The sequence below is a fragment of the Echiichthys vipera genome (genome assembly GCF_963691815.1).
Source record: "Echiichthys vipera genome assembly, chromosome: 18".
Classification (NCBI taxonomy): Eukaryota; Metazoa; Chordata; class Actinopteri; order Perciformes; family Trachinidae; genus Echiichthys; species Echiichthys vipera.
In genome coordinates this window covers 24,338,086-24,364,606 of record NC_139843.1, presented here as the reverse complement: position 1 = coordinate 24,364,606, position 26,521 = coordinate 24,338,086, and the positions used below count along the sequence as shown (strand labels likewise).

At 41.8% G+C, this 26,521-nt stretch overlaps 1 protein-coding gene across 1 annotated transcript; it reads left to right on the top strand.

Moving 5' to 3' along the window:
- Positions 1-7,383: 7,383 nt before the first annotated feature.
- LOC310960805 (beta-1,3-N-acetylglucosaminyltransferase radical fringe-like) lies at positions 7,384-20,802 on the top strand (the record flags this gene model as incomplete). The annotated part of the gene is given in 10 exon segments (XM_083932611.1): positions 7,384-7,753; positions 12,436-12,455; positions 13,100-13,148; positions 15,875-15,977; positions 16,096-16,249; positions 17,501-17,586; positions 18,517-18,682; positions 19,074-19,159; positions 20,728-20,750; positions 20,753-20,802. Coding segments are annotated over 10 exon segments (1,080 nt in total). The 5' UTR covers positions 7,384-7,410.
- Between the last annotated feature and the right edge of the window lie 5,719 nt (positions 20,803-26,521).

Below are 26,521 nucleotides of genomic sequence, written 5' to 3'. Positions count from 1 at the left end.
ATCCGTTTCCGATTATTTTATTTTTTTTTAATTGGGGTAGTCTATATGGTTTTTCAAACAACTTTTCATAAGGTGTCAATCCAATTCAATTCAATTCAATTCAATTTTATTTATAGTGTCAAATCATAACAAAAGTTATCTCAGGACACTTTACAGAGTAGGTAAAGACCACACTCAATGACTTATTTATGATTTACATAGACCCAACAATTCCTCTGTAGAGTACAGTGGCAACGAAAACCTTCCCTATAACAGGCAGGAACGTCAGACAGACCCAGCTCTGTGGAGGACGGCCATCTGTCTTGACCGGTTGGGGAGGAAGAAAAGGAGAGAGAAAGAGAGAAAAGACACACAGATGGACAGGGAGAGACAGACAGACACACTTCCAGAGATGCAAGCAAAGCCTAACAGTAACTATAATATTTATAGTAATGTGAATATGACGTATATGTTAAGGCAGTTAATACAACAGAATAGTAGAAACAAGCACAGCTAAAGTGACAGAATATGAAAATGATAATAATTATGGTGGCAAACATGATCAATGATGAGTAGTGGCAATAGCAGCTACAATACAGCTACAAATTTTATAGTTTATTAAACTAGTGATAGTATATATGAGTAACAGTGACAATAGCAGCAGAAAGCGTCATGTAGGACCACGGCAGCAAGCACCACCACGATCAGCAGAGATCCAGAAGTACAGGTATGTTTATGTATAATTTCACTAAATCTAAACATTGTGTCCATGGTCTTCCTGTTTCTTCAATGCACTTCTTAAACTATTTTAATCGTTCAGTTCATTCTTTCTACTAGGCCAGCACTTTGTGGTTGGTAAGCACAATCATTCTTCAGATCAATATGAAACATTATATTATATTATATTTTTTACTATCTGGTTTACAACATGAGTTCCATTATCACTATAGATTTTCTCAGGTATCCTTTACCTGGGAATGATGTCTTGTCAAAGCATCTATTATGAATGGACTACTTTTTCCCACTTTTTCCTTCACTTTGGTTTAATTCTATAAAATCCATGTGGATTATTTGGAATGGATATTTAGGTGTAGGAAACGTTCCTCTACGCGGTCTTAGATTACCTTGTGGATTGTGCCTGGCACACGTCAGACATGCTCTACAGAACTTTTTTGAATAAAAGTTGAATCCATAGGTAGTATAATATTAGTCTATCTGTCCTACCGTCCCCCCCATGTGCTAACCCATGGCTCAATATTGCTGCCCATTTATACAAGTTTCTTGGTAGGATAGGTTTGTATTCTAGTCATATATATGTTGCCTTGTCATTTTGCTCCATTTTTTATCCAAACTTCTCTTTTAGTTTGTGGACTTTGTTCTTGCATTTCTTCTAAGGTAGTTTGATCTAGAATTGAGCATTCTTGCACTGTCAACACAGTTGTGTCACCTGTTGCTGACGCTTTTGCTGTTTTTTCTGCAAATGCAATTCCTAGGGAAACACTATCCGTGCCAGACGTATGTGCTGCACATTTACATATTGCTAATGCTTTTGGAAGTTGCACTGCTTGCAATAGATTTGTTAAAAGTTCAACATGTGTTACTAGTTTCCCTGTTATCATGCCTCTGTTCTTCCAATATTGTGCAAAAGTATGAACTATAGCATATGCATATTGACTATCAGTATAGATAGTTACTTCTTTGTTTTTCATTAATTTACATGCTTCAGTTGGGGCTATTAATTCAGCAGCCTGTGCTGAATAATGTGATGGCAGTTGTTCTGCTTTTAGCACCGTCGGGTGAGTTACAACTGCATCTCCTGTCAGGGTTTTATGTAGTTCATTCTTTTTAGAGTAACCATCTACAAATATCACTCCTCCTTTTTGTAATGGTTGGTCTCTCAGATTAGCTCTGCTTTTAGCTGTCTGTTCTGCTAGTTCCTGGCAATCATGTTGTATACCATCCTCTAGGAGGGGTAACAACGTAGCAGGATTCAGAGTTGTACATCTTTCAATGGTCAGATGGGGTTGTGACAGCAAAGTAGACATGCAAGACAGATGTCTGGCTGGTGACAGGAATGTCATATTTGTTTGTAGTAGTAACACAAACACAGCATGTGGCACTTTCAAAACCAGTGGATGAAACAAAATTATTGTAGCAATTGTTTCTACAGCCGCGGAGGCTGCTATAACTGCTCTTACACAGTGAGGCAGTGTACATGCTACACTGTCTAGTTTAGATGAAAAATATGCTGTAGGTTTCAGTTTGTCTCCATGTTATTGAGCTAATACAGAGGTCACAAAATATCCTTTGCAATCTACCATTTGAACAAAAGGTTTCCCATAATCTGGTAATGCTTGTTTTATTTTGCAGAATGCTTCTTCAGCCTCTGCATTCCAGCATAATGGGGATGTCATTTTTAACTCAAGGGTGCTGTTATTTCTGCATAGTTAGGCACCCAAGTTCTACAATAATTTGTCAATCCTAAAAATGACATCATCTATTTTTTTAAGTCACTAGTTTGGGAGCTTGGAGGATTGCAGTTTCTTCTGTCTTCCACTATTATTCGTCCTCCTGCACTAAGATTGTGTCCCAAGTATTTTCTCTGTTCTTTGCACATCTGCAGCTTGTTCTTTACTTGCTTTGTGACCTTCTTCAGCTAAATATTTTAGGAGTGCTATAGTGTCTTTTACATGTCTCCATATCAGGGGAGGCTAGTAAAATGTCATTTACATACAGGAGCACTTGGCTTCCCCCTGGAGGTTGGAATTTAGCCATACTTGCACTCATCACTTGAGAGTAAATAGTTGGACCCTCAGTCTTGGGAAAGTCTGGTATATGTGTATCTTTTCCCCCCAAAGGTGAAGGCGAACCAGAATTGACCTTTTTTTTTTTCTTTTTTCTACTGGCACCGAAATGCGTTACTGATATCTACTACAGTGAACACTTTTGCATCTGGTCTTAAAGTACACGGAGCTCTTTGAATTACAGCATTATTTACTGCTTGTAAATCTTGCACCATGCGCCACCCTTCAGATGGTGCTCGCTTTTTTACTGCGTGTGAGTGTTGCAGGGGGAGTCTTCGCATATAATTATTACTCCTGCAGCAATTAAATCCTCAATTACAGGTTTTATTCCCTCTTGTGCATCCTGTTTTAATGGATATTGTGTCACACATGGTCTGTACTCAGTTTTAGGTCTTATTTGCACTGGTAATGCTCCTTTTACTTGTCCCACATCAGTTGGTCCTTTAGACCATAATTTATCTGGGACACTTTTTAGCAGTTCTTCCTCATTTTCCACTAACATAATGTTTCACTGAGCTCTTTGGTCCAGATGAGTACCTCCCTGTACTTGAACTGTCCAAAACAACGCTTTTCTGGTCAGACCTGTATTTGAGCTATACCACGTGTTCACTGATGTGGCAACCCAGTCTGTTGCACTCTCCCCCCTTTGCACTATTTTACCCAGATCTTTCCATTGTTGATTTTTTTACTTTTATACAGGGAGATGTGAGGTGGGGTCCACATCCGATACAGCTTGGAATTTTCACCAGACTGCTGTACTTTCTGAATCTCCATACAAATAAGTTACAGTGATTTTAGCAGGAGTGTCTTTCCCTAGTTTAGCTTCGTATTCTCTATCTGGTCCAGGTGTAGGTATTCGTGCTAGTCCTTACAACAACAAGTGTCTCTGCCCAAAAGGTTGACTGGACATTCTGGAAACATTAAGATGGACAGCTGACAAGACAGTCCAGATGGATCTGGGTCTCTTATCCATATGGGTTCTGTCTCTGGCACCTGAGTCAGCTTTCCACTGGCAGATCTCACAGTGACACTTGTTTGATTTGTTTTAAACCCTGGTATCCACATAGTATATTGTAATATAGTATGTATCTGCGATACAGTACTCTTATTATAGTCCATATTTTGTATTTTATATTGTATTTTATTTTATTTTTTATCTTTGTACCGCTGCTATGATGACCTTATTTCCCCTCTGGGATAAATAAAGTTATCTATCCATCTATTTATTTATCCATCTATTCATCTATCTATTAGTTATCTGCAGGTAGTCCTGCAGGCACCTATGTCACATAAAAAGGTAAAAGGTTTACCGTTCACATACAAAATTACCTCTGGTTTTATACTATGCATAGAGAGCAGGTCCTGATCATTTAACAGCACTTCCCTGTGTCCCTGTCTGTTCTGCTCTCTCTGAAACCTCCTTGGTAGTAAATCTCCTCTTCCTCGTCCTGAAAGAAAATACTAACATAATCCTTGCACTACGACCTTTGGCCCTGCAGCAACCATTGGCTTTGCAGCAGCTCCTTTTTCTTCACTTTCCTCATCCCTATGTCTCTCCTTTCTTCCTGTCACTGGCCCTGTCTCATCATCCTCCTTCCTATAAAACAGCACCTCTTTTGCTTTAGCTTTCTCTACACTTTCAAGTATCTGTCTTTTCCTATTTCTTTTCTCCACAGCCTTCATCCAATACTCCGTATCCTCATACCCTTCTTGTTTCATCTTTATGGGATTCTTTTTGGTCTTTGTTTTTTTTTAATTGCATCTTGTAGTGCAGTTATTTTTTGTGTGTTCGGCCGGCCTTCAAATTTTTTACTGTTTTTATCCATTTATTTATTTAATTTTATCAGGATCCTGTTTTTTCAATAACATTCCAATCTTTAATTAACAGTTCATCTTTTAGTTCGATTTTGCTTCCCCCTTTTCCCATTTTTGAGATTTTGGTCCAGTCCTATTAACACCTAGGGTGTTCTAAAAACTGGTTTTAGTCAGTAGGGTAGCGATTAAACTACCTTTTGTGGTAACTCCCACTTCAACTCTTTCGAGTGGAGAATTCTTGCCTTTGCATCCACAATAGGCTCGCTACTTGTATTCCTACTGTTTTGCATGAGGTAAAATACCTAGTGGTATTTTGATCTCCAATTACACTCACAATCACACTTTCATTCACACGATTTTTTTTTTCTTCTGAGCTTTTAAGACGTCCGGACCCCACTTGTCCTTTTACACAGAGCTTTCGGGTCTCTGTGTAAAGGACAGCGGGGTCCTGTGATGCTAAACCCACTGGGAGACAGAGTTTTTAATTTTCATTTATTATCATTTTTTATTTTATTTTTAGTTTTATTTTTTTTTTTGCGGACCTCCGTTGCCTCTACGGGATTTAAGTGATCGCCTTTACCTGATAGTGTCTAGAATTGTCAGGGCTTTATACACGCAATGATCCTCAGTCATTCGTCATCTTTTAAGTGAAACTTCACTCACCACTGTGGCACCACTGTTGTCTTTCCCCTTCACAGATTACCGTCAGCCGTCGGATCCCAGCGGGTGAACTGATTTCCAGTCCTGGAAAAGGATCTTAAAAGACTCACTCTATAGAGTCTGCCGTGGCCACGGTCTTTCCTGGAGTCCCCCACACCCGCTGGAATCCTTCAGGCGTGTTGGTATCCGGCTCGAAGGACCAAATAAATGTCAGGTTTAAACAACCTAAAACACCCAAAACTTAACAAAAGAGAGAAAGACAAGAGTTATTTTACTTGCAAGGAGAACGGACAGAGATCTGCTCAGTTACAAATCTCCTACCGATCTGAGGTAATCTCTGCCGGACCCCTTGATTTTATTGGCTTTTGGTGGTTACAATGTTTACAATGAATTACCATTCTTAAGGTGAGGGTCACATAGCTGCAACTCAAGACATATGGACATGGACATATTGTCTTTATGACTTTACAACTCTAAAGAAGCCTTAAAACATGTCTTGTCATTAATCAGTTGAGCAGGGTCTGTGTTTTCACCCCCCCCCCCCCCCTTTTGGTGACTCCTCAACAGTCACGCTTATCTGATTTCCTTGACCTGCATCCACTCAGCACAAATTGGCTATACACACACACCAAGTAAGGTTAGACTATATGTAAAGGCAATTTGAGTAAATATGAGATTACTTTATGCACATTTATTCCAACAATATGTAATTGAAATAAGCACCGGGACAACATTTCAAATGTTAAATAAAATTGTTTTTGATATTTCCATTTTGAATTTGATGTCAGTAACACATGTGAAAAGAGTTGGACAGAGTTGGTCACGTTCTCAGTGTTGCATCACCTCTTCCTTTATCAACACTGCAACCGTTTGGGAACTGAGGAGACCGATTGCTGTCATTTTCAAAGTGGAAGGTTTTTCCATTCTTGCTTTTGTTGTATTTTTGTTTCATAATGCACTCATTTTCTATGGGGGACAAGTGTGGACTGCAGGCAGACCAGTGAAGCACTTGCACTGAAGCACCTGCACTCTTTACCAAAAACACCTTTTGTTTTACTACTACACCTTTTTTAACATGTAGGAATCAAGCCAACCAGCAAATACCCTTCTTTGACGCTCAACTGCTAAGTGGAGACATGGGATTTCTTTCGGACGATGAGCTTTTAAAGCATTAACAGACTTTGGCAGAACATTTGATTTTTTTCAGTGTCTGAAAAGGTCAGGTGCCCCCTTTCACTTTGTAAACCTGCTTTAAAAATCTGTCTTCTTGCACAGTTTCCACAGAGACCGTTCTGTTCGTCGGCTCCAGGACAGCGGTTCACAACTGAAAACATTCCTCCAAATAAATGGACAGTATGCTGAGAGACTTCAACACTGAGCCAGTGAAAGACGAGCTGCGGCAAACGTCTTCTCCAAATGTGAGTAAGTCCAGTTGTGAGGATATCATTTTCAAAAAACTCTGACATTTCTCAGTTTCAACTTTTGATAAGTTGTCTTTGAATCATCACATTCTGTTTCTATTTACATTTTACGAAGTCTCTCTGCTGAAACAGCTTTGTAATAATTTCTGTTTACTTGAAATAACTATTCCATTTAGAATTAATGAATTATATGAAAATTAAAGGTATAATTGAGAATGTTATTTGTACATTTAAGTGTTTTCCCATTGATTTAAATAAACCCTGTATGGCAGAAGTGTTGTCAGTGTGATCCCCAGTCGCAGAGTTCATCTTTGTTCAGCGTTGACATTGTGGATTTGAAGGATCGGCCAATATTCGCCCGGTGGCTCAGTGGTTAGAGCGGGAGCCCCATGAACAGGGGCTATAGGTCCTCAGTGCAGCGGCCTACCTGCGGCCCTTTGCTGCATGTCATCCTGTCTCTCCCCCGTTTCTTGTCAGCTGTCCTGATAAATGAAAAGGCCCCGAAAGAAACTTCTTAAAAAAAATGCTTTGTGTGTCTGTACTCTGCTGAATTGAGAAATATCTTGTGAATGACCAAGAGAATGAAAGTGCTTCTAAAACTAAAACCCTTTATTCAACCATCCCCTTTTTCTGTGCAGGATTCCTTGTGAAGGTGTGAGGATGGGACAGGGTGGTGTTGGAAGTGACTGCAGCCCCGGAGGGTGATGAACCTGCTCCATTGACCCGTCAGGATGCACATAGCGTCAGTGGGTGTCAGCAAGTTCTGCTTCCTGTTTTCCCTTGCATTCTGCGGCCTCCTGCTTCTACTCATTCCTGCCCTCCAGCCCCCAACAAGGCAGGTGGACCTTCCTCAGCCCCGACCCCATGTCAGACCTGCACAGGCAGGCCCATCACACCATGTCAAGGTTCCAGGAGTGTCTGTCCATGCAGGGGAGACTGACTCTGTCACAGAACTAAATGGAAATTCAGCAGAGCAGAGGAGATCGATTGAGACGGAAGCTACCAAAAATGATATCTTTAGTCCCAAGAGAGGGATTGACTCTAAAAGAGGAGCTCTCCCTGGAGGAAAGGGTGGTAGATTTTCAGGGTCCAGGTCTGGGGACGGTTAGAAAGATGGAGAGAAAACTTATTGTTTGTGTGTCCGAGTTTCCCAAACTATTTAACGTTACATTAAAGTGGTATCACAATCTCTGAAGTAAACGTAATGATGGAGGTTCATAAGCATCACAGTTTACGAGCTAACGGTTGTTTTAATGCTAACGTTGATTTAGCCGTTTACTGGGTCTCTGCGCCCAACCTCGCAGTGAGCCAAAACGCTTATCATGTGAAGGCCCCTTTAGGGATATAACAGTTACACTTATGGGATCAAATACTGTAGTGCTGAAAATAGTAAATGGTTTTAATAATCAATCATTTAAGTCATTTATCAAGCAAATGACTAAAATGACAAGGTTCATGTGCTGTGTCTTCTTGTTTTCTATCCTTGGTAATCTTTGAGAGGTGCTGTAGTGGGCAGTGTCCTTCTCTTTATAATTTTAGTTTCCAAAAGCATCAACAGATGAGTTGATGGGGGGGTGCGTCTCTCTATTTGTAACACGTGTAACTGCGATTCAAGGCTTGATTCTATTCTACTAGAATTGAACATCATTTCAGATGAGACCAGTTTTGACACGTTCACAAATGGACCTCATAACGTTCCAACAGCCTTTTTTCTCTTTGGCAGGCTGTTGTGGACTCAGCTTTAAAGCCAAAATGAAGATGTTGGTATTTTATGAAACTAGATGACCTAAGGAATCTGGAGAATCTAAGGAATTTGGCAAGACAAAAACTGGCATGGTCATTTTCAAAGGGGTCCCTTGACCTCTGACCTCAAGATATCTGAATGAAAATGGGTTCTATGGGCACCCACAAGCCCCACACATTGGTTACTGAGGCTCAAGTAGCACCTGCCAGGGCTTACAACACACTATTCTCTAATAAGTAAAGGTACGGTTAGAAGTGTCCAAGATCTCAAGGGTAACTTTGGTCTACACAACCAGGACCTCTTTAGATCTCTACAAATAAGAGACTATATCGGGGAAATTAAAAAAAAAAAAAGGTCAACCTGAAAAAGATATTCTACAGAAATAATTAAAAAAAAACTCCTGCCACCTACTCATCAGATGAACATTCACGCACATTTACTGTATACACCCGTGTCCCACGTCGACGACTGTTTCTCAACCGACTCAGCATGCTGAATTAGCTGCAGAGCCGGTCAGTGAGAGAAATCGTTCTGATTGGCAGTTCAGTCATTGCACGAGAAGAGAAAGTAAACGGCTAAAGCCAAGAGGCTGTGAGATGGAAAACAAACAAGGCACAGTAAATAGAATTTGGTCTTTCAGTTATGTCTTGAATCCATCATGTTTGTCTTCCAGTGTCCCTTTCTGAAGGACGAATACAGACTACTGCCAGTTGCTGGTATGGACATTTATTTCCTCTCACGCAGGCACGGAACATGCTGGTTAGCCATCAGCTGGGGTCTTTGTGGTGTGTTGAAGTACCACTTTTTGGGCGGGCACAGGAGGAGAAGTCAGCCTTTAAATTAGTACTGAGATTTGTGGTTCCTCCAGCACATTCTATGAAACCACTGCATGTGTTGCAGACAGTAAATGAAATGTAAAGGTGTCAGTGGAAACGTGAGAGTCCTAAATAGTGTGTTGAATTATCCTTACTGTGTTGAATTATGATTGTTGAATCATATTTGCTGCAGCTCCAAGTCCAAATACTCACCTAGAAATGCATTTGTTAAATTCTGTGGTAGTGTGGTAGAGTAATAGAATTACTCCCCATAACCCCTTTTACCCAAGAGCTGAACCATCCAATATGGCTGTCAGGGGTGTGGTACATGAGCTAAAAACCCCCTGTAATAATTTATGACTTGTGGTCTTTAAATGAATACACAGCTCTCATATAAACACATTCTTGCAGCAGTCGAATCCACAATTTTATATTTGGATTTGGGCTAAGACACCAGGGGTGGAACGTTTTATTAAAAAATCTGTCCCGTTCGGTACGCTTGTCACGGTTCTGGACACGTGTTTACCGTTCGGTAAGCCATGCGCCATATTTATATGATTGTATACCAGATACTGCACCTAATTTCCAAGTGAAAAAACTTATGTTTCTATTAAGAACAGACAATCAGGGAATGAAAATATTAAAGACGTATTTGGTGTTCATTTTTGCGTGTAATGTGACCATAAAATTAGGAAAAAATTAAATTAAAATTATTTTCAGTCAGAGCTTTAAGAGCCATTTTCCTCTTCCTACTTTTTAGGAAACAATCTTTGTCAGAGATACATATAGCCTTTTTCAGTCAGTTCAGTGATTGTTGTTTGTGCGCATTTTAGTGAAAGCAAACCTTTTTTCTTCAAGTGTTTATATTCTTTCCTAGAAGGCAAACAATTGTTTACCTTTTTGCCAAATAAATATACAAACGTGTAAATGCAGCAATGTCTCTCCTACTGTTTGAAAATCTCATTTCATTTAAGATTGTTACAGTAATCCCTAAGCAAGCTGTGTCATTATTTCAGTTTTTGCATGATTGCATGATCTGATTAAAAAATAATCTAATTATTAGGCTGTAGATCTGATACATGGTATTTTTAGAATCTAAAAGACATAGAAAAAAACAACCGAACATCTTGACCCCAAAACCGTGATATGAACCATCCATCCATCTTCAACCACTTATCCCTGACATCGGGCGTGAGGCGGGGTCCACCCTGGACAGGACGCCAGTCTATCACAGGGCACATAGAGACAAACCGAGACAGACAACCATTCAGACCTACGGGCAATTTAGAGTCATCAATGAACCTAACACCTGCATGTCTTTGGACTGTGGGAGGAAGAACCGACGCAGACACGGGGAGAACATGCTGATTCGAACCAGCAACCCTCTTGCTGTGATGCGACAGTGCTAACCACCACACCACCATGCCGCCCTGCGATATGAACTGAACCGTGGAATTTCTGAACCGTTCCACCCCTGTAAGACACTGATGTTAGTGCTGATGGATTTGGCCCTTGCCTGCACGTGTCGGGTTGTGTTTGGGTGTTGCCTTATCACCCTCAGAGATTCCTGTGTGATGATGTCTGTCCTTGTTGACATTCAGGGCGCACTCACACTGTCCTTCCGCAGCGGGCAAAAACAGGTTTTTCGGATAGAGCCTAGTGCGTTTGACCAGTGTGAGTGCAACCGCTCCGCGTCTAGCTGCGGCCAGCTGGCTGTCCACAGCCCGTTTGAGAGAGGTGGGCTTTTGTAGAGCGCGTTTGCACGTGTACAAGCACGAGCGTGCGCACGTGTACGAGCACGAGCACAACGGTGGCTCCATGTCATTTTATGTGAGCCTGTTCGGACATAGAAAAAAAAAAGACGGACCATGCGCGGACATTTAACAACAACAATGGCGGCGAAAGGTTCACGTTGGTGTGGTGCGGAGTGTTTACTGCAGATTTGGTCCATGAAAATATTTAGTCCGTCTCACTTCAGTGACTCAGCAGACATGGTTCCATTTGAATCAGTCAAGCTTCACTTTATACTCCAAGTGTGTTTCTTCCATCTATTGTTTGTGGGACCCCAGTTGCTGTCTACAGTTGACATCACAAGAAAAAGGGAAGAAAAAGGGAAATGAACAGACATAATGGATTTTCCAATACAGAAAAAATCATTGTTGTCTCCACAGCACTGTCAGCACTGCAGAATCATGGTCTGGCTGCACCAGTTAAAGGGACAGCTTGGCTCTTTTTAAAATATGGTTGTATGAGCTTCATATCCATATTCAATGTGTTTGCTACATATGATGACAGTTTGGAGAAGCAGACTAGCTAGGCTAACGTTACTTCCATGTTAAGGTGGGAGGTCATGTTCTTCGTGGACGAGTGATAGTTTTTCCTCTCAAAGTTTGCATGTGACCTTCTTGGGGTCATCCTTGTCCTTTTCAAAGTGATCCCGTATTTTAGACGTCTTTCCTGACATGATTGGCTATTAATTATAAACTGTTAACTGTCTAACTATGATGTACAGCCAAGGGACCTTCCATGTAAAAAACAGAACAAACACTGGCTTGTTTGTATTCCTTTTAAACCAAACACGGCGATCTAAGCCCCAGATGCAGCAACAGTGGCCTTGCAAGATAGCAGAAGGAAAGGAGAAAGCCTGAAATCAGGCACGTGAGCACTGCACTGGATGCCAGGCTTTATCTCGGCACTGTACAGCTGGTAAGCAAGAACAGGCGGCCAGTGTGACATGGCCGGTTTTCGTGCTTCAAGGTTTTTAACACACTACTGTAGGTCAAATGTGACTGAAGAGAGGCTTTGGTTTAAAGTAGTCCTAAGTTACTCCTATAAAATTTCAAGTTTCCATCACAGAAAGCCGTATGGCCAGCTCTGTTTTGAGAACTATTAAAAGCAATTAGTAAGTCCCTTTGTCAGACAAAGAGCCTCAGTGTGGAGAGAAGGGGGTTTAACTGCAGAAACACTCTACCCCACTTCCATATGCAGAGAGGATGGATGAGTGCTTGTGAAAGGGCTCCACTGTGAGTTTGTGCAGTGTTAGCTGTCAGTGGTAACTCACCAGGCATTACAGGCCTGTTGCCATTTTGTTTTACTGCTCTTAGGTCAGTAAAGTCTGCCCCTGGTGTTTACAGCTGCCTGTAAAATTGAAAGCTGCCTTAATGTTAATGTCATAGCGCTTTCTTCTGCTGTCGTAGGCGTGTGGTGTGTAGAGAAGGTAACTTCACGTAAAGGGTTATTTAAGGGTGAAGCTAAACGAGCCCTTTGACCGTGTCATTGGCTAATTTGAAGGTTCAAGCCTGCCTGCAGGGCTCTGAAGACGCTGCCTGTCTTGCCCTGTTGTACACTGTAAACTAACTGTCCATATAGATGCTCTGAGATTAACTGGATTCTAGATAGAATGAGTGATGCTTGTTGATCAAACACACTCATTTGGTACTAGTTTCCACAGCTTGTCTGTTGGTAAACTTAACTCAGTTAAAGCATTGAGTGGTGATATGAAATGTGTTCCTCCTCTACTAATTTATTTCAACTGTCTGCCACTATTGTTTGTGTTTGTGTCAGTTTTGCTCCGTCTTGGCTTTTCCTCTTGCAACTGCATATTTTCATCTACAAGAGAACACAATGGAGTACTTTGTGTCCCAGTAGGAGAGCATGGATGTGTGTGTATGCTTGCACTAACTTGAGTTCAATTTTATAAGCTTGAAATCAGAACAGAAGTTATCTCAGGACACTTACTCATATAGAGCAGGTCTAGAACACACTCTGTTTACAAAGACCCAACAATTGCCCATGGGCAACAGCAGGGAGGAAAAACCTCTTCTTTATTACATTTTAACAGTGTGTCTTTTTCTGTTTCAGACCTACATATTCACTGATGGTGAGGACAAGGATCTGCGGATGAGGACAGGTAAGAAGCTGGACAGATCTCATAGGAAATAAGAGTAAAATTCTTGTTTGTTTTGTGTAGTCATATACTGTATGTAGTGACCCAGCAAATCACAAACATTAAAAACCCTTTGTTGCAACAATGATGACTAAATTACAGCTAGGAAGACAAAAATCTCTTTAACATTTTGGGCTAATTGTATTTGAGTAATTGTGCCACTGTGTATGGGCTGAAATTCAACATTCATTATTTTTATTGCACTAAGGCAGTTTTTATATAGAGAGGAGGAATACTTAATCAAAACAGGTACAGCTGTGTTTCAGCATAGCAATGATAAGAGATATCAAAGGGATGAATTGGGCAGCATGTGAAAACAGGAGGGGACCAAGAGTCCAGCCCTGTGGCACATCACTTTTTAAAGAAGCTGGTGATGATCATCATTTATTAAGACAGTCAGCATTCAGCAGGAAAGATGAGCTTTGAATGTGAAGAAATTACAAAATATTTGAAGACAAATCAAAAGTGATGTTTAATAGGTTGAAGAATATGCAAAGGTGCACATTGAAATCAGATCATGTGTCATCATGCCACTTTAAGCCCCTGGCCTGATTTGGCATTGTGGCTGGTGCGATCCCACTGTAAGATGGTCTCTAGTTTGAAGCTATCATTAATTGGATATTATTTAACACCATTCACAATACTTTTTCATACATTATTACTATATTTATCAATATTCTTACAGTATTTTTTCATACAATTAAACTAGTTGGTTTGATCGGGTTTGCATTTGTACTAGTGGCAGAGGCTTGACATTCCATTACTTAAAGTTAACTGTTTCAACTGTTTATGGATTACTTTTAGTCAGCCAACTATTTCAACTATGTATTCTTTTTTTTTTTTACTTTTTTGAGCATTTATCCATTCGTTTTGGCTTACTTTTTAGATTGCTCTGCTCACTCGCTAACTACTTAAAAATAAAAAAATAAAAACGTAGAAGGAAAATGGACACTTGAACAAACATCGGTGTGATTAAAAAAATACATTATCTATTGACAGAAACCATCTTTGGGGAAAAATGTATTTTGAGGTGTACTTTGTTTTGCCCATGTCCTATCTATTAACCTATACTGCAGTCACCCATCAGGGGGCAATCCAGATGGTTTGGCTTCACTTTTGGAGAGCAGTCACGCTGTCCATCTATATATACAGTCTATGGTTGAGCTACACCACAGGATTTCCATCAACCCTCTAGTAACTGCAGAAGTACCCCTTACCGTGCATTCACACCAAAAGCGATGGAGGCGATTAAATCGCCCGGAACGCGAGTTACGTGTCGCTTGCTCATATTTGTCACATTTTTGATCATCGCTTCATCGCGTCTATCGCAAGTAGCAGCCAAGGTGCTTAGCTAACTGAAGCTAACCCCCGGCTCAGCCTACTCTGCTGTTGTGCTAAATGGAAGATATGCTAGTGCTTTTAAAAGAAGAGAAATGAGCTCTCAAGGGAAGTGTGTGGCTCTTAAAAGAGCTGTTGTGTTGTGGTGAGATCAGGCCGTCAGTGATTTAATCGCCGTAGCTGTAGAGGGGGCTGCCCGATCTCCGGTAGATCAGGCCGGGATACGTTTCACTCTTCACTGACGGCTTTCTTCTTCTTCTTCTTCTGGATTTCTGGCAGAACAGAGGTCTAAAGGCACGTCGCTGCCATCCACAGTCCATAGTTATATCCATTATATTTTATCCATAGGAACAGTCTGATTTGCCACAAAGGCTGCAACAATAGAGGCTTTGGTGAGCCAGGTGAGCCCCTGGATGTTTCACTGAGAACTTCGATGACGCTTACCACAATCTCAACGCTGATTGGCTGTCGCGGCACAGCTTCACGCAATGTCGCTTGAAAAGTTAAATTTTTCAACTTCAAACGGCACACGCGATAGACGCTTCATCGCATCGCTTTTATCGCTCAGAACGCGCCATCTGAAGCAACATCGCCGTGTCATTTACATTGATTTTGAATGGCAGCTTGACGCTTTAATCACCTCCATCGCTTTTTGTGTGAATGCACGGTTACGGTACAAGTAGCCCTGGTTGAGAATCACTGCTGTAGGTTCTGGGAATATGTGCAGATATGCAAATGTACATCCTCTTAGAAATTAGTTATAGTGTTCACATGTTCATTGTTTGAACTAAGCCCCCACCACAGCGACTGCCTGGTTGATCCAATACTGAAGTGCCAAAAACTGCAGTTCTCAGAGAGTCCACTAGGGATAGGTTTCATAATAAAGCAGTTTCTCATTGACCCCCATGTTAAACAGGCCATTTTCACAGCATCATTAAACCTATTTAAGGCCTGGTACTAGTTTTTATTTTATTGGAGGTTAAAATGTAAGAATAATTAGGGGTGTGGTCTCTTGAGTGACAGCTAGCATCTGGCCCTTACTTCTCCTTGGAGATATAAGTCAGCCAGCTGATCTCCCTCCCCCCAGCCTCACATACATGCCCCAAGAGGAAATGAGGTCTGACAAAGTCTGACAAAATGGCAACTGCCATAAGCAAGGACGATTGGATAGTTGAGAGAACGGACCTTGATGGAGAGGCTATATCCATTTTTCATACAGTCTGTGGTTTGAACTGTGGTGTATGTGTCACAGGAAGATGGAATCACGTGCTCGGCTGAAAGTACACAAACACAGCAGATGGAAACGGCAGCATGGAATTCATCTTTACTGTCCTCTGCTGTCTTTTTACCAGGAGTAAACATCATCAACACTAACTGCTCAGCAGCTCACACCCGACAGGCTCTGTGCTGCAAGATGTCTGTGGAGTACGATAAATGCATCGAGTCTCAGAAAAAGTGAGTGAAAAGTGATCTGTACCTGATGTGAAACAACAATAAAGCAATAAGTTAACAGTTAATGAACCAATTCCACCATGATATTGATAAGGTACAATTGTGTGTGTGTTTGTTGTAGGTGGTTCTGCCATGTGGATGATGATAACTATGTGATCCTGCCCAGCCTGCTGCGGCTGCTCTCCTCTTACCACCACAGTCAGGATGTGTACCTGGGCCGGCCCAGTCTGGATCATCCTGTAGAGGCTGCAGAGAGGGTCAAGAGTGATGGATCGGTTAGTCTGCTCACACCTTATTTGGATATTCTGGCTCCACTAACTGACGTATATAGCACTGAGCAATAAAGCTACACTTTAATACTGTATATAATAAGTATAATAATCATTACTCCTTTTTATTAGAGAGAGTGCGACTGGCGCTGCTCATGGAGGAATTGTTGGGTCTCTGTAAATCATAACTACGTCATAGAGTGTGGTATTTAACTACTCTATATGTAAAGTGTCTTGAGATAACTTTATTATGATTTTGCACTGTAAATAAAATTGAATTGAATTGAATTAAAGCCAGATCCAGGTTTCTTAGTGTTCTTTGATTAGTCTCCATAGTAGCAATTGCATTTCAGTGAGAGCATTTTTGTCTAAAAGTATTATGTTGTGACCTCTAGGATGATCACCGCCTCATTAAACTTTAAAACCGCAAACTAGAGGATGGATGGTTTCCTATGTATACTGACGATAAGGGGGTTTCTGAGCAGAAGTGCTCGCCATCCAAACGCCAAAAATGTAATTATTGCAGAAATCTAGAAAATGTTTTTTAAAAAAAATGGGGTTATTGTTTTGCCCTTTTCATACCTTTTTATATGAGGACAGCTTGAAGAATGACAGGAAACAGGAGTTAGAGAGAGGGGGGCAACAGGCAGCAAAGAGCCGCAGGTTGGAATTGAACCCGGGCTTCTGCGTCGAGGACCTCCTCAGTACATGGGGTCGCCGCTCTAACCACTGATCCACCAGGCGCCCCAGATGTGAAAAGTTTTTGATCCCAAATCACAGCATGATGGTGTTCCTCTGTGTCTGGGTGTCTTAATTTGGGGTTTCGGAGAGATTTGACTGTTTTGATCAATAAATTGATAAATCTGTGGTAAATTTAGCACCATATCTGTGTAACAAGTAGTATCAACCCAAAAACTGCTGCAACAACATATAAGACAGTATGAGAATAGCCTTTGTATTTTTCAAACTTTATGAACTAAGCCCTTATCCAATTTTAAAATGTTTTGATTTAATTCATTCTTTCTTGCTGACGAGAAGAACTTGACACACGGTGTTGAGCTGCATCTCAAATTCAGCTTTCAGAGGATGTTCACCACTTCAATGTGTCTTCTGTTGACCTGCTGTCTCCCCCTGAACCCCCCTGTCCCCCACCCTCAACCCTTCTGAAAACAGGGATGGCCACAGAAGGGGCTAAGACAACTGTGGGATGGGACAAAAGAATGATTCTTTCTTTCAGCTGTGTTTGTCTCATTTCAGGTGTCTGTCAAGTTCTGGTTTGCCACAGGTGGAGCAGGTTTCTGTATCAGCAGAGGCCTGGCACTGAAAATGAGCCCATGGGCCAGGTAGGTCATGGACTCAGCTGCTCTTTGAACTGGATCAAACTAAGCCGGGGTAAACATACTGCATTTTGTGGTAGAAAGAAGCAACATTTTGATGTAGAGTAAGAGCAATGCTGTGTGTAAACTTTAAGAGCTAAAAGAATGTTTAGAAGAAACATGTTTGCAATGAGATAACCCCCAGAGAATGTGCCTGGACTTGTTGAAGTCAGTCTAGTAGGTTTAAAGGTGTTGAAGGAGACAGAAATATTCACAGTGACAGTGATGTCAAGAGAACAAGCGTTTACAGATACAACAGATAGAGAGGGTGGCATGGGTCTCTGTAGTTTAATAGCAGCATGTGAGCTGTTAGGGCCAATGGGTTCCTCTGCCTCCTCGATCTATACTTTAATGTCAAAACAAAAGCAGAGGAAGACTCTGATGTGTTCCTCGAAACACATAGTGCGGTCTGGTACATAATATAGTAAATAAGTAACTGCACCAATGACCTAGTGAAAATGATGGTATTGCCGGTCTTCTGGCTTTGGTTGTGTTTTTTTTTTTTTTGCACTGAACAGAGAGCTCTTGCACTGCCCCTTCTATCTATAGGTATGTTTCCATTAGGGTACAAAGTTTTAGCGGCCGTTTCATGCAAATTAGGGGCGTTGCAGCGAGATAGACCCGCCTCACTTCGGGTATTCGACCATAGTGGAAACGCACCTAAGGGTACCTCAAGTCTAAGTTGAACGGTATCACATACTAGAATGTACAATAATACATAAGTATAGTAAAAAGAAGTGCAAATTTGTCAATTATGTTGCACCTACTTAGGAGGCAGTGAGTCCAGAATGGCTGGTTCCAGACCAGTTTCAGGACCCTGTCTAACATCAGGCTGGTAAACAGCCGCTGTGGCTGTGAAAACACTTTGTAAGCTGAAAGTCTGTCCTCTTATTTCAGTTTGGGGAATTTCATCAGCACAGCAGAGAAGATCCGGCTGCCAGACGACTGCACCATCGGCTACATCATCGAGGCGCTGCTGGAGGCGACCCTAACACACACACACCTCTTCCACTCTCACCTGGAGAACCTACAGAAGCTGCCCACTGACACCGTGCTGGAGCAGGTGAGTGCGTTGCTGTGTACTGTCTGGGATGGAAGCAGTCGATGTTGTTCTCACATCCTTTCCAGTAACTTCATTTACTGTTGTCTTTTTTTGAGAGAAAGTTTGGTCTCATTGTGAAACATATCCAAACCTGATATGTTGTGAGCCACTAAAGTTGGGCACGATACGAAATGTATATATTTCCGTTTTTTGTTATCTGCGCCGCCATCTTGAGTGTAAGCAAGCCAGCAGGGACTGAAGAAACTCAACTCTTCTCTGTTTGGTACAGGAGAGACAGACAGCGGGTGGAAATCTGCACTGCAATTTTCTACTTGTCTGTGTTTTTCCTGACCTCCTTTCATCACTTAATTTCTGCTCTGAAGTTTAATGGTGTAAATTTGTTTTGCAACAGGTGACCCTTAGCTTTGGAGGCTTTGAGAACAGAAGAAATGTGGTCAGCATTGTTGGAGGCTTTTCATTGACCGAGGACCCCACAAGGTGAGCAAATGAATGAATGACTAGCCCTGATAGTATTAACATGACCCTTGTGCTCCTCCACATACACTGTATCTTAGACATCAGACTAGGACTATACCACTATACTGAGCCATGGCCTTTTTATTAAGTAGTTCTGATACATTGAGATAGTCAACCGCTGGTACCTTATTAGCAGTAGGTGCGTTTCCAGTCTCTCGAGTGGCCGTTTGTTTGCCCTGTGGGAGAAAGGGCCGTTTTTCTCCCCTGAGAGAAGGCCGGTTGCTGATTGGATGTAGCTCTCAGCAGGATGTGACGTGTGGTAGTACAGACGCCACAACAACACGGTGAAGTAGAGTAGACACTTTTATCCAGTGGTGAAGAAGAACACAGCACAGGAAATGATCTGTGCATGTGCATCTTTGCATGGGCTTGTTAAAATGAGAGCGGCCCGGTTGGATTCTGACCTGCGGCCCTTTCCTGGATGCTCCCCCTCTCTCTCTCTCCTCTCATACACACACACTGTACTGCAAGCGGGGTGACAGTGCCTGGGATTTTTAAGGTGGAGTGTTTTCGTTGTGAATCATACAGGTCACCTTAAATCAAACTACAGCTATTCTGTATTTCTCTTCTCTGATCACCGGCGATCTAAACCCATTCAGAGTGCTACGTCACCTCCAGAGTCTGGTAAATTCCTCTGGGACCTTTTTTTGTAATGGAAACATGGCGAGTGAACGGCCATTTGAGAGGACGTGGCCTGAAACTTTCAGAGCAGCAACATTTTACCCTGATGAAATGCACCCCATGTTATGAGGCAGTGTTAATGATCAGTATAACAACTGACCAAAGCTTTTGGTCATGGTAATGTGCTACTGAATGTTTTTACATGTGTAAGAGCTCTTTATGATGCTTTACAGTCTGTAAGGTTATGATGAAAACAATCCTATTAAACACTAATTTTACTGTAGTTGAATGAGTTGTACCGCAGGGTATCACTTCATGGCCAGTATGTGTCCCGTCACATGAGAGAGTTGAACATGTAAATCTAAAACCATGGGCATTCATGTGCTGCTATAACAGCCCCCGCTCTGCTGGCACCACTTCCCACCAGACTGGCTGCAGGGATTTGCTCCATTTCAGCCACAACAGCATAAGTGAGGTCAGCCACTGACAGGTCTGACTGGCAGTCAGTGTTCCAGTTCATGTGAACGAGGTCAGAGCTCTGTGCAGGCCCGTCGAGTTATTCCACAGCAAACTGGGAAATCTCTTCTGTATTATTGTATTTGGTCTCTATGATAGAGCGAAGATTCCTCTTCCCTGGAACTAAGAGGCCAAACCAGGAAAAATCAAAGGGATTCAAATGTGTGTACCGTAGAGCAGCATTATTAAGGTAGACATACGTTTTAGGACATATCAGAGTTGGCAACAAAAACCTGATTTGGACATCTTTAAAACATATAGTACATTACTTTTTGATTCAAATGATCAATGCTACACATTTGTATCTGATTTCTTTATCTAAAGGGATTTGCCTAACACCCGTACTCTTTGAAACGCTGAACTCTTGCTGCTCTTCTATTCCTACCCTGCAGGTTTAAGACAGTACACTGCCTTCTGTTCCTGATACTGACTGGTGTCCAAAGCTCCAACATGGCCACATTAACTGACAGCCACAGTGTCTTTCTCCTGCAGCACTGACACCAGCTAAACATTTATCCCACTGCCTCACCCTGCCATGTTTGGATCAAACTACATTCAGCCTTTTCTTGATTTTACGGCTCTGACACTCACAATAACTCCCCTCCTAAAGTTAGGAACATGATCTGTTTTCAAATAAGCACATTTGTTTGTGTCGATGATTCAACCAGGAGAATTACACGCCTGTCCAAGTTGAAATGTTTCAATGGCCAGTCACTTATAATGTCTCCACCCGGAACCTGGGTCACCCCTCATACTGTGTCCCAGCACATTTGGTACGTACCCCACTGGTCGAGTTAACACACAGTGGATAGAGGCAGAAAGCAGGCAACATGGAAGCCAGTACTTTGAAACCTATCACTAATGCTGAATTTAAGTGTATTCTAAATGAACTTCCAAATCTTTAAGAATTCCTATCTGACTCACAGAACCATCTGAGAAGCTAGACTTGTTATATGAATCTGATCTCTGAGCTGCATTGTATTTTACTCTCAGATCAGTCTGGTAACGTGTGGAGGGGAAAATTTGGAGAAGTTTGACCAGGGTCCGAACCAATCAGTGTTGGTTTTGAGGCGGATTTAAGTGATGAAACGAGAAAAGACTGTTCAGAGTAAACAACATGGAGGCTTCTAGAGATGAGATGAGCAGCTATGGATCAAGCTGCTCACTAACTCTTTTTTCTCTGGATCCTTCTGTTGAATATGGACCGGGCTCCTGAAATTGGGCCTTTGATCTGTAAATTCATGTTACACAAATGGAAAATCTCCTTTACCCACATGTTGTTTACTTTCTGAGCTTTGCCTCGATGCTGTTAGCACGTCATATGCTTTGTTGATCTGATTGGTTGATTTGGCCCATATGTTGGTGATAGACAGATGGTTTATCCAATCAGCGACCAGTATTTCCCCCCCTTCCCAAAAGATCTCCAAACCAGAGTTCCCAGATGGATCTGCTGAGAAAATGAGAATCAATCCATCTGGAGGAGTCAGGTTACTTAGAAGGCGTCATTGAACACTGATTTTGAAAGGACAGGCACTTTCAAAACATACCTGGCAGGTGATTGGATGAACCATCTGTTTATCAAAGCTGCTGTGCAAGGGCACCTCAATTCAGCCCTCACATGGCATATGTAAAAAACAAAGAGTCTATGTAATGATTCCTCCCCCATACTGGCTTTGAGCGTTAGTTAGGTGGGTTATCTTTGTTCTGGGAGTCCTGTGAAGGTTTTTTGCAGGTGTTTGGTCCTGGCAGTAACCTGCACTACTCAGCAGCAACCTAGTACAATATTCTGACTGTGTTTTCACAGACAAAGTGCTGTGCTGTGTCTGTGTAAATCTCTTCATGGTCAGTAAGGAGAGGAGGAGTGGTTATGGAACTTTTAATGTACATATGGTGAAGACAGACTTACCTGGTCCAGGCAAGTATTGTGGGACTTTTAATTTGCTAATGAAAATAGAATTCATATCTACTCTACTATCTATATATCGATCTGTGATACATTTCAAAGTACTACCTCCTGTCTTTGTCATTGGTTCAGCGAAGGACATTTAGACTATTTGGCTCTATCCACTGTTTTAACTTTACCAGTAGAGTAGGCTACTGGCAGAGGCGATGGATGTAATAATACTATTGAAGAAGTCACAGTCTCAGAAACGTTATTATCAGATACAATGACCTTTTTAAAGGAATGAAAACTGAAGGTTTTAAATGCTAAATTAAAGGTGAAAAATTCCCTTTTGAAAATGAAGAAAATATATATTTTTTTAATACTGTAGATGCCATGATAAGCGTTACGTGTCATACCACGGTATATAGTGAAATCTGTAAACCACCTCAGCCCTGCCCCACAGTATTATCACTGCCTTGACTTCCCTACTGTGTTCGTAAGGGCATTGATGTGTGAGGGACTTTCCAGTCTCACTGTAAGCCATTCCACCACTTTATCCTTTTACTGTGGACATGTTACCCCAAAGTCCATGTAAAATCAAGCTTGTTTCTTTAGATTGAAAGACTGTTGAGGTACCTTTTAAAACGTCTGATTAGGACATATTGGGATAATCCCAATTGATGTTTGATATGACAGAAGGCCTCTGTGGAAGGTTTGTATGCTGCATGGGGCACACATTGGTTTCCCTCTGTAATTATTGTGATGCCTTTGTATTCCCAGTCAAATCACTTCTCCTTGTATCAGCCTATTTCTTTCTGGTTTTGCACTACTTTGATCTTGTCACTATATGTATGTTGCTGACTGTTGCTGCATGTTATAATGTCGGTGTAAATATGAGTGAACATGTATTCTTTCTTTGCATTGGTTGTAGTTTTAGCTCCATATGCTTCTTTATGGCAGAGCTACTGTGGAGGCACAGATACAGTTTTAGTGGAGCCAAAGCTACTTCAGCCACATTGCCATGACATTTGGATATTCATGGTCCCCAGAGGGTCATGCTAATCATTCAACTGACCCCTGACCTTTTGTTTGGTAATGCCATGAGGTCAAATTTCCCTGTTGACCAACACTTTGGACCATAAAAAAGTAATCACACTTCAAAAATAAAACGAGTGACTACCTAGCTACCAGAAGATCAAAGGGTTAATGTCGAGATCGACCTTCTGGTTTAGGCATATGTGTTCATATCTGAGCCACCATGACAACTGACCTGTAGTGTGTTGACTCTAGCCAAAGCTAAAGCCATGTTGATAAGTGGGTCAGACATTTGTGTTCCCCTCAGGGTGGATTGTAATCATTTTGTTGACCACCTGACTTTTCACCCAGCTTCATCATTACAAGAAAACCGTGCAAAGCTTTGGTTTAGAACCACACACCTATAACAAGAATGAGGATGAGTCCCATCAGCCTCAACTGTGCTTTCTGTCCATTACTAATTAGCAAACGTTATCATGCTAACCGGCTTAACTGAGATGATAAACATACCTGCTGAACATCAGCATTTTAGCATTGTCACTGTGAGCATATTAGCATTTAGCTCAACGCACAGTTGGAAAAAAAACTCTGGTTCAACTGCTCTATGGACCCAAGAGTGTGGAAGTATGGCAGCAGTAGTGCTGCTCACAGGGTATTTTGGACATGGAAGTTGAACTTTTTTGGCTTCATGCGCCCCTGTGCAGCTTTCATATGAATGAACAGGACTCACAGATGTATCCGGTTCTCTTAATACATCCATGGTCAATACAGCAAGAAGGGGTACTCTGGATTCAAGTTTGCCTTTCTTCGGATGGCGAAGGCATGACCTGCCCTACTTTGCCTCTGACTGGTTGGTTGGATTGTTTAAGTTTAGGCATGGGTAAAGGGACTGGTTAGGGTTTTGGTAAGAATAATAGACTGTATAAAAAATGGTCGAGCATACCCGTCGAGGTCCGTTCTCTCAACTTGATCCAATCATCCTCACCTACAGGAGTCTCCATCTTGTCAGACTTTGACTCCACCACATTTCCTCTTACCAAAAAAGGGCATGCATGTGACGTTGGGGGGAGGGAGCTACGTCCATCTGAATGACGTATACCTCCGAGGAGAAGTGAGGGCCAGAGGCTAGCTGTCACTCAAGAGGCCACGCCCCTACTTATTCATAAACTTTAACCTCCAATAAAATAAAAAGTAGCCTGGTACGAAAAGATTTATCCCCCCCTCAGTGTTGTCATGGAGATATGACCTAAACATACAGACTAGAATGTTTTTTTGTCCCAGGCCTCAAACAGGTTTAATGATGCTGTGAAAACGGCCAGTTTAACATGGGGGTCAATGAGAAACTGCTTTATTATGAAACCTGCCCCTAGTGGACACTCAGAGAACTTCAGTTTTTGGCACTTCCTGATTGGATCAACCAGGAAGTTGTTGTGGTGGGGGCTTGGTAAGAATACAAAAGTAAGCCAATCAGGCAGAGTAGAACGGGTCTGGTGCATTTTTCTGACTATGGTCAAGTTAGCGGTGTTTTGCATCTCCCTGGTCAAATCGGCTCATTCATTTTAAATCATTTTCCAGACATTGCTTCGTGAGTGATGTCACAACATTTGCTCTGCTGACCAAGACTTGGCTCTGCTCTGCATGTGTCTGGGTTGAACATAGAAATGTGAGTGACAGCTTGACCAGAGTTGTTAAGCTCTAACTTCCCTAGAACACCCGGTGGTTGGGTGAGATCACATTCTCACCACAAATGATGCGTACCTGAAATCCAAGGGAAAACTAATGTTAAAAAGGTTTCTCTAGAAACAAACTTTTAATGATCAGAACCGCTGTTACTTCTTTGGATTTTAGGATTGCCGGTTTGCTGACATGTAGTCTGAAAAACTGGTTCTTTGGCTCCACCCACTCCACTTACATAAACCAGCAACACTTTCCTGCCTGTAAAAAGTATTTGTGTAAAACACTCATCGACCTTTTTGCACACAAGACTAGAATCCAAAATCCAGAGCATGTGTTCCACTGCAGGTCAGTGGGTGAGACTGAGTGAGAGAGAGTGTTTTTGTAAATCCTTTACCACTGATGTATTATTGTGTTCCAATGACAATAAAAACTTTTCTGTACTGTAAGTGTTTGTCTTTTTTATTGCTACCATGTGTTGTTTAAATCACTGGAAAGCATGTGACCAACCCAATGCTTCAGCAGTGTTGTAGGTAAAGACATCATTTAGAACTGGAATGAAATGGCGCTCAGGTTTGTAGGAGCCAGTTTCCCACTTCATCTCTGTGACCAGTTAAACCCAGACAGGCAGATGAGCTCACTGAGCCAAACACTGCAACTAGGGATGTGGAGATTAACAGATTTAGCCATAATCGCGGTTACATAACGTCACTGTGTCACAGCTAAGAACTATAGAAGCTAGACTATCTGTGGTGTCCTGATTCCTGCATTGTTACCCTGTAAAAACAATCTTATGAGTCACATAAGTGGGGCAAAAAAGTATGTAGTCAGCCACCGATTGTGCAAGTTCTCCCACTTTAAATGATGACAGAGGGCTGTAATTTTCACCATAGCTACACTTCAACTGTGAGAGACAGAAAGTGGAAAAAAATCCTTGAAATCACATTGTAGGATTTTTAAAGAATGTATCTGTAAACTATGGTGGAAAATAAGTATTTGCTCAGCTGCAAGCAAGATCTCTGGCTCTCACAGACCTGTAACAACTTCTTTAAGAAGCTCTTCTGTCCTCCACTCATTGTCTGTATTAATGGCACCTGTTTGAACTCATCTGTATAAAGGACACCCGTCCTCACCCTCAAACAGTCAGACGCCAAACTCCACTATGGCCAAGACCAAAGAGCTGTCAAAGGACACCAGGAACTAAATTGTAGACCTGCAGCAGGCTTGGAAGAGGGAATCTACAACAGGCAAGCAGTTTGGTGTGAATAAATCAACTGTGGGAGCAATTGTTAGAAAATGAAAGACATACAAGACCATCGATAATCTCCCTCGATCTGGGGCTCCACGCAGGATCTCATCCCGGTGAGCAAAGATCCCAGAACTACATGGGGGACCAGGTGAATGACCTGCAGAGAGCTGGGACCAAAGCCACAAAGGTTCCCATCAGTAACACACTACGCAGACAGGGAATCAAACCCTGCAGTGCCAGACAGTGTGAACAATGTGATTTCCAGGATTTTCTTCACATTCTGTCTCTCACAGTTGTAGTGTACCTGGTAATTACAGACCTGTCATCATTTAAAGTGGGAGAA